General features: G+C 33.0%; 3 protein-coding genes across 8 annotated transcripts; all 3 read right to left on the bottom strand.

Moving 5' to 3' along the window:
* Positions 1-749: 749 nt before the first annotated feature.
* LOC145567808 (coiled-coil domain-containing protein SCD2-like) lies at positions 750-6260 on the bottom strand. 6 transcript variants are annotated; one of them, XM_081627189.1, is made up of 9 exons: positions 6130-6260; positions 5905-6054; positions 4478-4809; positions 3928-4045; positions 2747-3039; positions 2475-2587; positions 2336-2396; positions 2105-2210; positions 750-948 (listed from the first exon to the last, which is right to left on the bottom strand). In XM_081627189.1, exons 6-9 carry the CDS (start codon positions 2493-2495, stop codon positions 813-815), a joined length of 324 nt encoding a protein of 107 aa, XP_081483315.1. In that variant the 5' UTR covers positions 2496-2587; positions 2747-3039; positions 3928-4045; positions 4478-4809; positions 5905-6054; positions 6130-6260; the 3' UTR covers positions 750-812. The 6 variants fall into 6 exon arrangements, 4 of the variants coding, with proteins under 4 accessions (XP_081483315.1, XP_081483316.1, XP_081483317.1 ...); XM_081627190.1 differs by lacking the exon at positions 750-948 and adding an exon at positions 1077-2008 and having other exon boundaries at positions 2475-3039; XM_081627191.1 differs by lacking the exon at positions 750-948 and adding an exon at positions 1077-1597 and having other exon boundaries at positions 2475-3039.
* Positions 6261-9776: 3516 nt separating this feature from the next.
* Positions 9777-11018, bottom strand: LOC145566895 (transcription factor bHLH14-like). Its single transcript, XM_081626168.1, has one exon. The coding sequence runs from the start codon at positions 11016-11018 to the stop codon at positions 9777-9779; it is 1242 nt and encodes a 413-aa protein (XP_081482294.1).
* A 3950-nt stretch (positions 11019-14968) lies between these two features.
* On the bottom strand, positions 14969-16209 carry LOC145566893 (transcription factor bHLH14-like). Its single transcript, XM_081626167.1, has one exon. The coding sequence runs from the start codon at positions 16207-16209 to the stop codon at positions 15043-15045; it is 1167 nt and encodes a 388-aa protein (XP_081482293.1). The 3' UTR covers positions 14969-15042.

Raw genomic sequence — 16209 nt, 5'->3', positions numbered from 1 at the left:
CTATATATCTTGTTCACCCTCCGGTCCCTTTTCCTCTCTTGACTCTACTCTATCTCTCCTAGCCCTTTTCTTTATTTCCCAAAACTCTCCTTCTCCTTGCTCTTTTTTAGTGGATTCATAGCTTTAAGCTCTCTCTCTCTCTCTGTCATGTAACCCCAAAAAAGTATTTAAGTTAAACAATTTCCTAGCTACAATAATTATTCCAGGAATTGGAAAATAAATTTCTAGGATATAGAGGATATACTAACCACGTTCACCAATATTGGAAATACTCCAAATTTTACAAATTTAAGTTTTGCAAATATCTAAGTTTACAAAAATTATCCTTGCAAAATACTTTGATAGTTTTACAAATTTTAGTCAACACCTGCTTTTTAATGTTAGTGGCATCATCATCTTCCTTTATGCATGACCATTGATAAGCAAAATATTTGTGGAGGATTTAAAGATGATTAAAACAACTGCAGTTCATTGCAAATTTGCATACAGGTTGTTAATACTTTGATTATCAAATCATCATTTCTACTGCATTCAAACACTACTAACAGCATAAATAAGCAAATTTCAAAAGTCAAATGGAGTAAAATTAGACACTAATAACAACTGCAGTTCATTGCAAACAGGCTGTTAACACATGCATATATTTATCCAATCATACATATATTTGTTATAGTCATGATTTAAAGGAAGCTATAATCTAAAGTCCATATAATAGTTAATTGTTGTGACTGTGAGGTTGGAGGGTGGCATAGTCAATTAGTCAATAGTGCATACCAAGTATAATCTTAAGTCCTTCACAATGGCAGGCAAAATTAAGTAGTACTCTTACTTGATAGCCAATACATCCTTCGCAATGCAAGATTAAGCAATAGTCGTACTTGAACCAAATAGCTCAACATTTTGAAAAATAATAAAGGTCCAGCTATCCCTAAACCCATTGTATTCATCCTGTGTAATCAGTAAATGCTAAAAGCCAAGTTAATTTACCGTTCTACGCATAATATATACATCAACAATAAGTATGAACGCTATATAACACCAGAATAATGGTTCAAACAAAGTGTGAAGGCCATGTACAAATAACAAATTTACAAGACAATTTTCATTCATATAGTAGATCAGATAAAGAATGCATGTAATACAGGTATGTATAAATATATAATCAGAAACTCGCAAAGATAAACAAATGGTACATATAAGACCATTTTAAGCTACCACAACCTAACTTTTCCATGTTCCTAAATTCTGCTACAAGCTACCGGTATCAGCATCATTTACAATCTCTAGAGAACTGGTTTCTTTCATTTGATCCTTTGTTTTTCTTCCACCCGATATAAATGGATGAAAAAAGAGAAGAGAAACAAGAGTTTGCTTGTTAAAAAAAATATAAAAAAAAAATCTATAGTTTATCATTAGCTATCACTAAGGGCTTACATCCTTCAGTCTCCTCAACAAGGCTCAATTCCTTCATGCCAGGGGCAGTGGCATAAACATCAGTAATCTCAGATGCACTTCCATGTGCACTTTTGTTGATTACCAAAATCATTACACTAAATGCTACTGCCACTTGGATCCACGACTTGTGAGTTGTGAGCTGCTGTACCCAGATTGATCATATGTAACAACAGGTAACACGCTATAAGCCTATTATGATGAAATTTCAATGCAAAATAGGCCTTCAAACTCAACAAGAACACACCATAAGTTGATGAAAATGCACAAAGTGACTGCACAACACAAGATGCTTTCCTCATACTTCACATCAGTTCTTTAATTTCAAAGGGAGACAAACTCATTTATCAAAGACTTACACAAACAACACAATTCCAAAAACGGGTAGCAAACTCCCAACCCCTACAATCTAAAATAAGTATTTCTTCAATAAATTATAGGAATTATCACAAAAAAAAATACATATAATGATAAAATAAGAGCAAATATATGTGAAACCGCTTTGATAAATAGAGAAACGCATACGAATTTGTAAAATGGTGAAAGTCGAGGAATTCTGACAGAACAAAATTAATTACTTCAGTAATACTCAGAAGCAATATATAATGATCTATTGAAGTAATAATAAACAAAAAGAACAATATTTCTGCACCTGAGGGACTGTCTTCCTTTGCTTTCGGTCCTGCAGCAATAACCTTCTCCAGGGGCAAAGGATGACCAATATTCGAGTTTAGCTTCTGTGATGTCTGGACAGATACCTTAGAAATGTATATAGCCATATATCAACTTTCATTATTTGCATTATAAGGAAAAAAAAAACAAAAAAAAAAAGTCAAAAACAATAATTAGATGTCAGCAGGGTCTTGCTAAATTATTCAATTACCACATCGTACACATAAACTCCAATATCGAGCAAGCCAACACCTCTTAAGAACCACCTCTTCCTATTCCAACATTATAAACCATGTAAATACAATTGGAAACAATTATAATAAGAAATGAAAGAAGAGTAGAGCTCAAACCATCTCTTCCTGCGTCAACATTAATCTATGAACCGTAGACCGAAAAGATCTTAATTTCAGACTCTGGACTCCTGGAGCTGATCAAGTGCACAAATTGCCTCATCCCTAGCAGACTATTCAAAATAAATTGTCATTTTAACTATTAACAAGCATGAAAAGAATATCTAGCGTCTGAAAGATCGGTAGCCAGAGAAGTAAAATTGGACACCTCTGCCTCTATCCTAAGTGCCAACTATCATAGTTAACTAATTGAAAAATAATTGATCACCCACCCTATAACACGGATGATAAATAGAAGCTTAGCCTCTGGCTTGACGTAGAATCCACCCTTCAAATTAGTCTCCCTTCTGAGACATATCAATTCCCTCTCCCGATTAACAATAAACAAGGCTAATCAGAAACTTAATTAAATAACCACACACCAAGAGCAGACGCCACAAATAACAAGACTTGGTGATGGCATCGGTGAGAGGCTTGGAACTTGCTCTTAATAAGGCCCAGTACAATTCGCAGAACATCAAATTGTGAAGATGATGACCATGAAGCGCACCGCGTCAAGCATTGCCTGATGCATAAATCATTGCTTCAGAAACCTAGTAAATCTTTCATCAATTAGAGATGGATGACAACAAAGGGTTTTATTATTATTAAAATTATTTACCTAATTTGTACCTTGCTTGACATACTATACAGGAAAACAGAATGAGAAACAAATTACACACTGTAATTAATGAAGAACAGATCAAAGTTTAGGCATTGAGCTTTGTCAAAAGAACACAAAGAATATGAGTACACAGACTACACATCAAAGTCACCAACACTATCAAAGATACTGTATTTATCAAGCATAAAATACTCGATATTCTATCAAGAAAAATAATGGAGTGGTAACTCGCATCATTACAGACCTTCAGCATAGAAGGGGAAATTCACGCCAATTACCGTTCTTCCTCCCTCTTCTGCTTTTTCAAAACCGACTCCGGTACAACAACTTTAGTAGCCTCAAAAGTACCAATCAATCATCCATTAAAACCAAAACCAATTACTCAGATCATATAGCCTATAATTAAGCATCTGAAAACACTAAAACCAAATAAGCTTCTCCATTTCATATCATTGCACATTACACATCCCAAATCAATGAATCATTAAAATTACATGTGTAAGCCATAATCCAAACAATTTGTTACACAGAACACAAATTTATCACCACAATTTGAATATTAACCACAAAAATCTATTTAATTTCTGCGATTACTTGACATATTTATACTAAAAACAAATAAAATGTAAACCTTTCCCACATTTTATTAGGAAAACACACAACGTACTCCAAATTTTTCGCAGGAAAGGAAGCTAAATCAGTTAACATTCAAATAAAAGGAAAAATTTAATCAAAGAGCTGAACATTCAAACAATTAGAACACGACAGTGAAAGAAGAGAGAATCATACCTGGAGATCAGAGAATCATCAAATAACCTCTCAAGCTTTTTCAATGGAGAGGAAAGTCCAGGAGTTTCAGTGGAGGGTTGGAGAAAGCTCAGAAGAGAAAGGAGAGAGAGAATTGTACCTAGAGATCAACAATTTAACTACAAATCAGACAATTCAACCCAAAAGAACGATAACTCACTCAAATTCAACCCAAGAAACGAAAACCAAAAACCAAGAACAAATCGATCGATCAAATAAACCCCAAAATAATCGAAAATCAATCAAACAAATAAAGACAACAAATCAAAAGCAAATCAATCAAATAAACCCCAAAATAATCGGTAACCAATCGAACAAATAAAGCCAAAAAATCGAAAATAAATCGATCAAATAAACCCCAATAAAAACAAAGCGATTTCGCACAAATACACCCACAAAGATTCAACCCAAAAAATTCGAATACACATTGAACATATCGAAAACAACAGGAACATATATGCAAATCCACGACAATCAAACAATCAAACCCAAAATTTTGAAACTAAATCAAGAGAGAGAAACGAGATCGAACCTGATGAATGTGACGATCGGAAAGTCATCTTCCACAACCTCAGACGCCGAGAAGAGTCGAAGCCTCATCGTCGAAAGGGATGATCGGTGGTCTTGAGTCTTGACTTGCTGAAGTTTTCTCTCTAGGTTTCTCTCTCCTTGTTAGTATCCAAAGCATTTCCTCCACGCAACCCTGAGAAACTTCGCACTCTATATCTGGGGGCTTGAAGGCTGGCCATCATCTTCATAGCCTTCTTACCCTTACCAGATCTTTGAGATTGGCCATTTAACGCAAATGAAGCAGGGATGTTAGTTGATTGAACTAATGCCCCAGCCATGATTTCCACCAGAAATCTGCATTTGATGAGAGTACTTGGTAAGCAATAATTTATAGATAGCAAAGCTCAGGATTGTAGAAGATAATTACAACAAAAAACACGTTCCAGAAACACATTTAAAAAAAATATGCAAGTGCAAGCCTTATAATACATAGACCATGCTTGCCACCAGATTATATAAACAAGTATAACAAATACCGCATAAAGAAGACAACAAAAGGCTTTCAGAGCATTGGAAAGATAAAGAAAACTTCAAATTCACATTACAAAGAGTAACCATTTGTCATAAATTCTAAAAGTAAAAAAAGAAAGCCATTAACAAACAGAAATATACTATATGGAATCATGAAAACCATTCTAAAACTACAGTCACAACAATTGAAAGAGCAATTGAGCTTAAACACTACACAAATAACAAAGATAAGAGAATAGAATTTGAAACCAATGAGACGTCATGTAACAAGATAACACAAATCAAAATTTAATCATCACTACCTTACCAACCATACAAAGATAAGATACCACAATTCGAAACCACAGAAACATTATGTGATAAGATAACACAATTCGAAACACAATCATCACTACTTTCCCAAGTTGAGAAATCCTGAATATCACAACCCCTCCTTCAGTGCCTCACCCGGGACGAATCGCACCCAAACCAAACAAACATCTAAAATTAGATACTGGATAAATATCATAATTCATACAACCACTAACAATCCATCTTAGCTTTTCACTAACTAAAACTTATCCAAATAACAATAACTTTCAAGATTTACATGTTCAATATGCCTCTCAATCATTCGCCAATAAAATCAAAATTCATACCCAAAACAACCCCAGATTATAACTTCACTTTTAGAAAATAATTGGCATGAATTATACTACGAAATGGGAATCCACATAAATATATTAATAAAAAATTTAAAAAATCAAGAACAATAAAAACCCAGAAAACCGACATCTACAATTGCAATAACACAATTTAACAAAGTAATAAGATAAACCCATTTCATATTACACACCCAGAAAGAGATCCCAGAAAGGATTAAATAAAAAAATGATAATAGAAAGAAATTAAGCAGAAATTCACAAAACCCTAACTTACAAAAACAAAGCTAAAGCACGGTTCGTCTATCGAATGGTTTTTTTGGACAGCTTTCGATGGCAATCCTTGATTGATTTCGGCTCGGGGCTGTTCACTTGCACTCGGTCGCCGGTATTCCCCTTGCCTTCTTTCCTCGGATCTTCGAGCCCCCTACAATAAATAATACCAATTAAAGATAACCAAAAAAAGTCAAAAGAAAAGTGTAGAAGTTGCAGAAAAGTTTACCAGAAGAAAAATGGAGGAGAGAGAAAGTGAGAGAAGAGGGGATGAAATGGTGGGTGAGAGAAAGAGAAGAAGATGAAGAGACTTTTCCTTCCAGCTGAGAGGAAGGAATTTTGAGATGAAAACACAGAGAGGGAAGTCGGTGTAGAAGCACGGGCCCACTCTCAATTACAGCTATTACACATAATGCAATTGATTAAGCAAGGGCAATTTGGGCAATTTATTGATTATAAGGGCATCTATGTAATAGCACCAGAAGTTACTATTCATAAGCTACAGTATTTAGTTTTGCACTTTTATAATGGTTATGGATTAATCATACTCCACTATTTTATTTTATATTCATTCCTATAATTCAACCCAACTATCCAAACTGCAAAATATTATCAATTTACACCCGAAACACTTGAGCAAAAGGCGGTGAGATTTTTATAATTGAAAAAGGGGGAGTAATCTATTTTTATTAACTTATTATAAGTGATTATTATTATTAGAAGTTGTTAGGGTTGGTAAGTGCACAGCGAAAGTGAAAATGTGTTTGATTGAGAAGTATAATTGAATTGATAATTGGCAAGATAATTAATATAAATGAATACACGATTTTACGTAATGACGAGCACTTTTATTCCACTATTTGAAAATAAGAGAGTACAAGTATCTCTTTAAAGGATTTATATTACAATATGACTTTCTCTATATTACTCGTTAAGGAGTATTACAAAGTAGGAATAGTGGATTCGTAAAGAAAGTAAATAGTACAAGGAGGTGTAGTATGTAGGAAGGCTTGTGTATGATATGACTTCTTGTGTTGTGTTTTATTCTATGACGGAATGCCCATGACCTATATTTATAGGTGTAGATGGAGCTTGGAAGAAATGGCCGGAATATTCTAGAAATTCCTCCATCATTCTTGTATCCATAATGTTCTAAAAAATTCATGAACCATGTATTATACCATTATATTCTAGCTAATAGCTTCCAATGTCAATAATGCTCTAGAACATTCAAGTAAGATATTATTCTAGAGAAATCAAGAGCAAGTAATGACCTTGCATGATTATTTCGGAAGCCTCTAGAGTATGCACAATACTCCGCAAAAATAATGGGCTTATAGAATTTGGGCCATACCCAACAGAAGTAATATTAGAGGTTTTTTTTACCAAATAAAATTGATTTCAATAGAAAATTTTCAAATATTTTCTAGAATATATACTCCCTTCGTCCCAAAATAATTGACATGTTGGACTTTTTTTCAGTGTTCATATATCCACTTTGACTATTAGGTTTTTACTAATTAAATTAAAATATACTTTGTTATGAAATATATTTTAAAATAGGTATTAACATAAAGTTTCATAAATTGTTTTTATACAATTTTTACTAATATTTAATTATTTATAAATAAGATCAAACTAGTGTATTAACATGTGTGTAAAGTTTGACTGTATCAGTTATTATGGGACTGAGAAATTAGTCATTACTATAGATTTGTTCATTTATAACGACTAATAATAAGGTTGAAATTTTTTCCATGGAGGCGGATGCACGATGCTCCGTGCATCCGTTTTTTTTTAAAAAAGGCGGAATGAACATTTAGTCGTTCATTAAAGAACATACAGTATTTTGTAAAGAACATCTAGTTATTTTATAAAGAACATCACATATAGTTATATTGTAATGAACATATAATTGTTTTGTAAAGAACATATAACTATTTTATAAAGAACATCCAGTTTTATATGTTTTTTTTTTTTTTTTTTTTTTTTTTTTTTTTTTTTTTGTAAATCTAAAGAACATCTGTAATATTAATAAAGAACATGATAATATTAAAGAACATTATTCATATAGTAAATGTACATTTGGTATAATGTAAGTATATGAAAAAGAACATTATTTTACTTTATTATAATGTACATTGTATTATATTCTAATGAACATATGTGTTATAATGTTGCTTACAGATTTAATGTACATTGTATTATTTGAATCATGCAAGTATATGAAAAAGAACATTTTATTGTATTTTAATGCACATTGTATTATTTGGATCTACAAATTATTCTAAATTTGTCTATTTGCTTGCTTTCTTCTTCCAAAATGTATTATTGGTCTATCTTCTTCAAGAACTTCATTTTATTTCTCATTGCAACAACAAAACCAAATAAATCGCAAATTAATTCCTAATAAAACCAAAAGTTACAAATTTCAACCAAATTTATAAAAAAACAAACACTCAAATTCAAAATAAATAAGTATGAATGTCAAATCTGGTCTTACCTTTAGTTTTTATTTGTCATCTTGAACAATTTTGGACTCAAATTTTCGAATTTCTTAAAATTTTGATTGAGGTTTGAGGAATTTAAATGGATTTGAAGTTTTGTTTGGAGAGAGAAAGTGAACTTTTGGTAAAAAAAAAATAAAATTGATTTGTAATTAATGTATGGTAAAATAAATAATTACAGTACTATTTATCTATTCTTTATATAAAAAATTCTTTAAAAAAAATATACAAAATTGTTGCACCAAAATATCGTGTACATTATAAATGAACATTATGTTCTTTTATACATATGTCCATGTATATTATAAATGAACATTATATTCTTTTATATACCCATGTACATTAGAATATAAGTGCATGTACATTCCGCTTTTTTATAATTTTGGAGCGGATGCACCATACGAATCGTGCATCCGCCTAGCCATTGTAATAAGGCTGGTAGGATTTAGGAAACTTGATTAAAATTATTAATCGTCATTTTCTTATACGGAGTATGATTTTTGGGGAATATAATTGCATGATAAATAATGTTTTAGTGGTCCACTAATATATAATAATGCTTCATATATCACCTACATATTTTGTCCCTGGGCGGCTGGACCTGGACAAATCGGTCCCCTTCCATCCTATTTTATACACATTGGCCTTTAATAACTTTGAAAAATGGTATGAAAATGTGCATTGCGGTTACATTTAGTTAGCAAATATCCATGTTTAGTTAGCGTGGTCCCTTTAAGGGTATGTTGGATCTATGATTTTTACTTAAATATCTTTATCAGAACTTATTTATTCTTAGCTGATAAACTTATCTGAGTTTATTAATCTGAAATGAGTGAAAATAAAGCAAACAAAACAAACCTTTAATTTTTTTTTTTTTTTTTTTTTTTTTTTTAAAAAAAAAAAAAAACCAACCTTTAATCAAGTAAATAATAAAAAAAAAAAAAAAAAAAGTTGAGATGCAAAACACACTAAATTATACTTCATATAATTCAATAATATGTCGGTTAGTGATGGTATTATGGATTATTTTACGATATTAGTCACTAATTCTCAAAACTATCACATTATTTGTTCATTATTGGTAACTTGTCAATAAAACATAACAGGGTTAGTCATTGCGCTTTGTAGTGAAATTGAAAGGATTTTTTTCTTTTTGATAATTTAAACACTTCATTTACTACATTTTTCTCCGATACAACAAACCTAAGCAAGTGGCCGGCCGGGGATCCTGCTCGGAGACGGAGAGCCACTAGCTATAAAATTCTTATAAACATTATTACAAGATATCAGCTTAAACTTAGAGCTGAAAAACATAAAATAGAAAAAGAAGTAAAAGTTCACATAATATACATATCATACCACTCTGAAGTCAGATTTGTAGCCTTTGAAGTATAGCATTGGTTAAGCCTTCTTGATTACCAATGAATCCATTGCCTTCAGGCGGCCGCTTAACAACAACATTCTGAAGCACAAACTCATCCATATTAGATATTGTAGCGTTGGAAATTACAAGATTCAGATCTCTCAACACATTCATCAATTTTGCTGCTGGATAGTCCAAACCCGACGATTGAGCTTGGACTATCATTTCTGCCCCTAGCAGTTTCACCTCAACCTTCACTTGCACATTAGTATTCATCATTGCAGCCAACTGAGGAACTGTAACTGTAGGATTTTGATCTTCAGGTTGTCGAAGATGCTGATCATAAAGTAAGAAATCGACTGCAGGATTATTTTGGCGTTCAGGTTGGTGAAGATTCTGATCCTGTAAGTGAGCAACTGTAGGATTTCTGTTCTGCAGCACTCGTAAATTGCCCTCCAATAAACTTACTCGGGACTTAAGCTTGTTTATGTAAACGACGACATCAGAAAGCAAGGATGCTCTGTCCATCTTTGAGACATTAGGAACTACAGCGCGTAATGTACAGAAACGCTGGTTTAGTCTCTCTCGCCTTTTCTTTTCTGCCTCAACAGGGCTGCTCCGCGGCACTGCAGTTGCAGGTGCTGATCTTCTATTGGTATTGCGAGAGGTAATGTTCATATTTCCATCACCTCTAGCACGAAACATGGAATAAGTGAGGTCAATTAAGCTCTTATCCTCCTTGATTACATCCAAAGATCCGACTTCAATGACACCACCTGGACTAATTGGTAAGAAAACCAGGGTCTGAATGTCGTTCAGTCTGGCTTCTCTAGCCCTTTCGCACCTCGAGTAATTGAGCTTCCCATCCACATCAACAAGCCACAAGTGTGTCCCTGAATTCATGAGTCGCCCAATAACAGAATTGGTGTCTTCTATGTCTAGGAACTTGTGTAACGAAGCTGTGTAAAACCTTTCTGACATTACCACTTGTTGAATTTGTGAAACCTCCTGCTGCTGCAGATTTCCCGGCTTACTGCTGTGCATCAGATAACCATCCGAACATGCCAACACACGGCGATTGTTGTAGGCAGAGTCATTGCTGATAGATGACAATTGCCAATATATCGCGTACAACCACCCTGGCTTACTCTTCACAATAATTTGAAGGCAGTGTTGGAGTGATGTTGATGAAATCTTGGGCTGTAAATTCAGGCTTAGCGATTGAAATGGTAAAATCGCGTCTTCCATTGCCTATATTAGCTTAATGATAAAGAAATTAATTAACGACCTCTAGTAAGCTAGCTAGTAGTACTTAAAACTCGATCTTAGATCACACGAACTCCTTAAGAGATAGGACCATTATGACTTCCTGAATAATGGTACAGAGCAGGGGGCGGCTGCGGTTTTAACAACAGTCAAAATTGAAAAAAAAATGGGCATTATGGATGGACTGGACTGTGCATAGGTTCATTGGAACTAGTTTGTTTAAGTCTTCGTCAACATGATATCAAAAAAAAAAGAAAAAAAAAAAAGAAAAGGTACTTGTCAACATGACACCTTGTTGTCTTAATTAAGAATATTTAATTTCCTTGCACATCCTATTCATAAGAATTTTCTTTGTGTACGTGATGTTGAAGTTAATTTTGGTTCCGTCTTTATCCGGCTAATTTAATTTCTACAGCAAGAGCAGTGAGATTATTTGTGCCCACATAAGAAGCTGGGCTAAGCTAAACAACTTTTTGCGATAGTTCAAATGAAGTAAATTAAGAGTCTACTAGTGTTACTTATTTCAGGAAATTAAAAAAGTTCACATAACTACAAGCCTAAATCAAAATTCAATTTACTACGGTATAGCTAAATTTAGTTTATTGCTAAGGTTAAATAAATTCCCATACATATACTGGTAATTAAAGTCAAGTGAGGATGTTTTATATTTACTAGCCTGAATTTCAATATGATGTAATATGAACTTGGGTAATTATTTTCGTCTAATCCTTATCAAAGCCAATTTTTTCTAAATTAATCTTATCAAAACTTATTTACTTTCTTGAAATAAGCAAATAAGGTGAACAAAACCTTCAATCCTTTAACAACCAAGCCAATTGACATCTATCCACACTGGAACGAAAGTCTTATACTCTTTAAAACCTTGTTTTAGGGAGCGAAACTCCTTAAAATTTTTGGATTAGAATAATTTGAAGAAAAAAAAAATGATGTTAAAAAAATTAAAATATACTTTATATTTAGATATTTAAGCAAAAACTCCTACTTTATTAAGCATTATAGTTGGAACGGTTGAAATGTAGATTAGTACGAGTACTGTAAGCAAAATGTCCATATCCGTTAGTTGCATTACGAAGCATTAACCAAGAGCAGAGTCACCATTAAGGTCTTGACCCTTAAACCAGGTTGTTTCGCTGTTGAGTTGATTCTACGCCCAAGTAAAGTGTTGGCAATAATCTAATTGAACAAATATTAAAGTCAATTTCATCGCCTGATATTGTTGATCAACTAAAAGCTTGAATTCATCACTTTGTAAACCCTACATATTTTACTACTCCGTACTGTGGAAAAAAAGCCTTGATTGAGTAACATGCTAATGCCCTTTTTGCATGTTATTATTATTGTTATAGCCTTAGAGGAATATTCGAATATAGGATAGCAAGTCACATAAAATTAGGGATAATAATATAAGAACCTAAAAAGGGAAATATCGAAGATAAATTATTAAATATATTGATTTATTCGTGATTTTGTCATGAATTTCCAATTTAATTTTATTTTAGAGAATAAATTTAATGTTTATATAAGGTATAAAAGCTACATATATAATTACTCTTAAAAAAATAAACTGTTTTTTTTAATAAAAAATAAAAAAATAATAATTTTTAGTTTACCATTAAGACTTATAAAAAGGAAATGTAGCAAATAAATAAAAGCCGGAAAGACAATTCTCGCTACTCGGTCACTTATAGAAGTAGAATATTTTATGCTAGTTTTATCGCTCCATTAACTTTTAATCATCTTTTTATTTTTAGTTTTTTAGTGAACACTCTTTACTCTACATAGTTCAAGTAATTTTATCATTTTAGGCCCGTTATTCGTTTTGAGCTGCTGTACTCTGATCTGATCTGCTAAAATATTCTCTGCTTTGTTCTATTGAGCCTCGCTTTGCTTGGTATTTTGTAGAAATAAGTTATTCTACTCAGCTTACTTGAGAAACTCAAAAGAACAGGGCCACTTGGTCTTTGATAGTGTAATGTTATTAATATAAATGTACTACTCTGCTAGTCATGACTTCGTATTAAATTTATTATTGATCCCTTCTGTATGATTTTCAATTGTTATGGACATTTAAGATCACTTGAAGAAAACCAACACCCACGCATGAACTATAGATAAAGTGTTTACAAATATGAAATTGCTAAAGGTTTTAGGCTTAGACAATAGAAAATAGTAGTTAATAAAATATGACGTGGATGAAACGAAATACATCGGGTCTTGTTTGTGGCTTGCCATACCGTATGATCACTTGTAAAAGAATAAAGTAATCCCTGTAATATTGAACAAGTAATTTAATTCATATAACACTAACGAAATAATCATATAACACTGACGAAATAACCCCTGATCACTGACTAGGTAACCCCTATAATACTAACGAATGACCCTTTTATAATAACTGACCATGCGGTGCGACCTGTCACATATAAGAATTTGTGAACGAAATATTGTTAATTCGGAATTGAAACTAGATAGTACTAACTACATGTATATATGTTAACCTTCTTGTGGACTGTTGTTATAGTTGATTATGCTTATATATTCTCTCTCAGTTGATTTGGTATGTTATTAATTAGTAGATTTGCCTCATTCCATTTTTATGTTTTTCAAACATCAGATTGAAATTACTGAAATTAATTAATTTATGAAAGATATTAAACATTTTTGTTCAGTATATTAAACAGGAAATACGAGAGCAGATCATTATTGGCATCATTATTGGAGTATATGATTAATGATATGTATTACAGATTTACAGTAAATTAAAGATTGCTTTTTTGTTTGTCCTATTAGGATGAATATGAAGAACAGTTGGACCTCCCTACCACAATAATTGATTAAGAATCTTAGTGGGGTGTCAATGGTTCGTTCCTCATTAATTTTTGAAATTTTCATCATTTGGATCTTAATTTTATGTCATTCTTGGAGGAAGTGAGTTTTAAAAAATCGTGCTCGCGTTAGGTTAGGTTAGGTTAGGTGGATCATAAATCTTGACGAGGATACTCAATAATAATGTCCAGTTATAACTTAGAATATACTCCTTATTCGGATTGGGACTACTAAGCTTGATAAATAAGGTGTAATTCCAATGAAAGAACAAAGGAAACAAAATTGTAACCTTGCTAATTCACAAACAATATACTTGTAATTTCTAAAACATTTCCTAGGAAGTTACCTAATAGAGCACAATTAAGATGGGTAAAATCAATGATCAACTGCTCTCATCTTTGTCCATCCTTTTTTTTCTTTTTATTTATTTATTTTATTTATTTTTTTTTTTTTTTTTGATGAGAACCGTCTTGTTCTTAGTTTAAATCACCAAAGATAACACTCTTTCTCTTATCATCCAAACTAACAAATTATGCCGGTTTTCTTCCATATATGAAGATGGTTAGTTTTTCTTTAATCATGGAAAAATTATCTCAATAATTATTTATAGGTTGAATACTCTTCATACTAAATCCATCTAGCTAGGAATTGAACGAATCAACAAAAATAATCCTTTTAATAGTTTCATAATTAAACAGGAGCATAAGCTAGCTAGGATTGGAAAGAAAAACAAAAAAAAAGCATAAAAGCGTAAATACAATGATTTCACAATAAATCTTGGTGCCCTATTTGTATATATATTTAGGCACGATAAATATCACTAAATTTTACTGAAAATGCAATTTTTTTCTTTTCTAGATTAACTTTGACAGTAACTTTTGTGTGTGGTTAGCCACACCGTGTGGCAGGGATTAATTGTATGGATTACTTATTCAAGCGTTACTTATTTAGGGTTACTGACCAAACGAATAACCCATGAATAAGTAACCTCTACAAGTAATCCTGACCAAACGAGCAACCCTGTTAAGCTACATATAAAAAATTAAAATAGAATAAAAACATGCATAAACATAATATCATGACATAAAGTTATAATACTCCGTGTATAGATTGATTGAAGGATCGATTCAAGAAACCATGCATACATTATAAAAATGGATCAATACTGCAGCCTCTGACGAATAGCATTAGTTAAGCTATCTTGAGTACTAGTTAATTCATCAGGATACAATGGCATCTTAGCAATAATATTCTGAAATACAACCTCATTCACATGTGATATTGTTGCATAACAAATTTCCAAACGTAGGTCTTTCAACACATTCATAACTCTTGCTTCCGGATGATCCAAACCCATCGTTCGAGCTCGAATTACCACTTCCTTTCCTATCAATTTCACTTCAACTTCAATCTCTACTGGCCATCCCTTAGTAGTAGTAAGATGATGAGGAAGGAGATCTTGTAAATGTGGTGAAAAATTATTAGTAGTAGTACAAACTGAAGTACTTACAGATGGCAGTTCTTGAAGTTTTTCTTCCAGATTTTTTACAGCAGATTTCAGCTCGTTGATGTAAGTGACTGCATCTGATAGCAGAGATGCTTTATCCATCTTTGAGACGTAGGGAACCACTGCGCGTAGTGCGTAGAAACATTGGTTGAGCTTGTTCCTCCTTTGCCTCTCTGCCTCTACATGATTGGTACGCTGCACATGCATTACAGGTGACGCCACAGGCACAACTTTGCTATCAGATCTGGTAAAAATTGAGAAGGCGAGCTCAATTAAGCTCCTATCTTCTTTGATCTCATCCAAGGATCCGATTTCAATGATTCCACCTGAAGCAACAGGTACAAACACCAGGGTCCGTACATAGTGCTGCAAAGCCTCCCTCGCCCTCTCACAACCCGAGTTGTCGATCAGCCACAGGTAAGACCCTGAAGTCATGGCTTCCCCAATTACAAGATTGTAATTGTCCTCAATAACTAGGTGTTTTCCTATTGAATTTGCATAAAACCATTCTGCGTCTGACGTCATAACAATCTCCTCATCTAGGCTGCTCCTTATGGAGCAGCCTCTCAAGTAACCATCGGAACATGCTAACACACGGCGGCTACTGATGTTGCTAGCAGTAGCCGCCGTGGTAGTCATCATGTTCTTGGCACCGGGTGTTGTTTGCCATAACATAGCATATAACAACCCTTGCCTGCTCTCTACTATATTTTGGAGGCGTTGTTTAAAGGACATTGATGATGAGAAGTTTGTTAGTGGATTAAAATTTAGGCAATCAGGTGAGGATGAATTGGAAGGAGATGTAGTGTGTGGTGCCAT

The sequence above is a fragment of the Chenopodium album genome, chromosome 11 (assembly GCF_948465745.1).
Source record: "Chenopodium album chromosome 11, dcCheAlbu1.1, whole genome shotgun sequence".
NCBI lineage: Eukaryota > Viridiplantae > Streptophyta > Magnoliopsida > Caryophyllales > Amaranthaceae > Chenopodium > Chenopodium album.
Note: the sequence above shows the minus strand (reverse complement) of the source record. Positions and strands in the feature narration are given on the sequence as shown.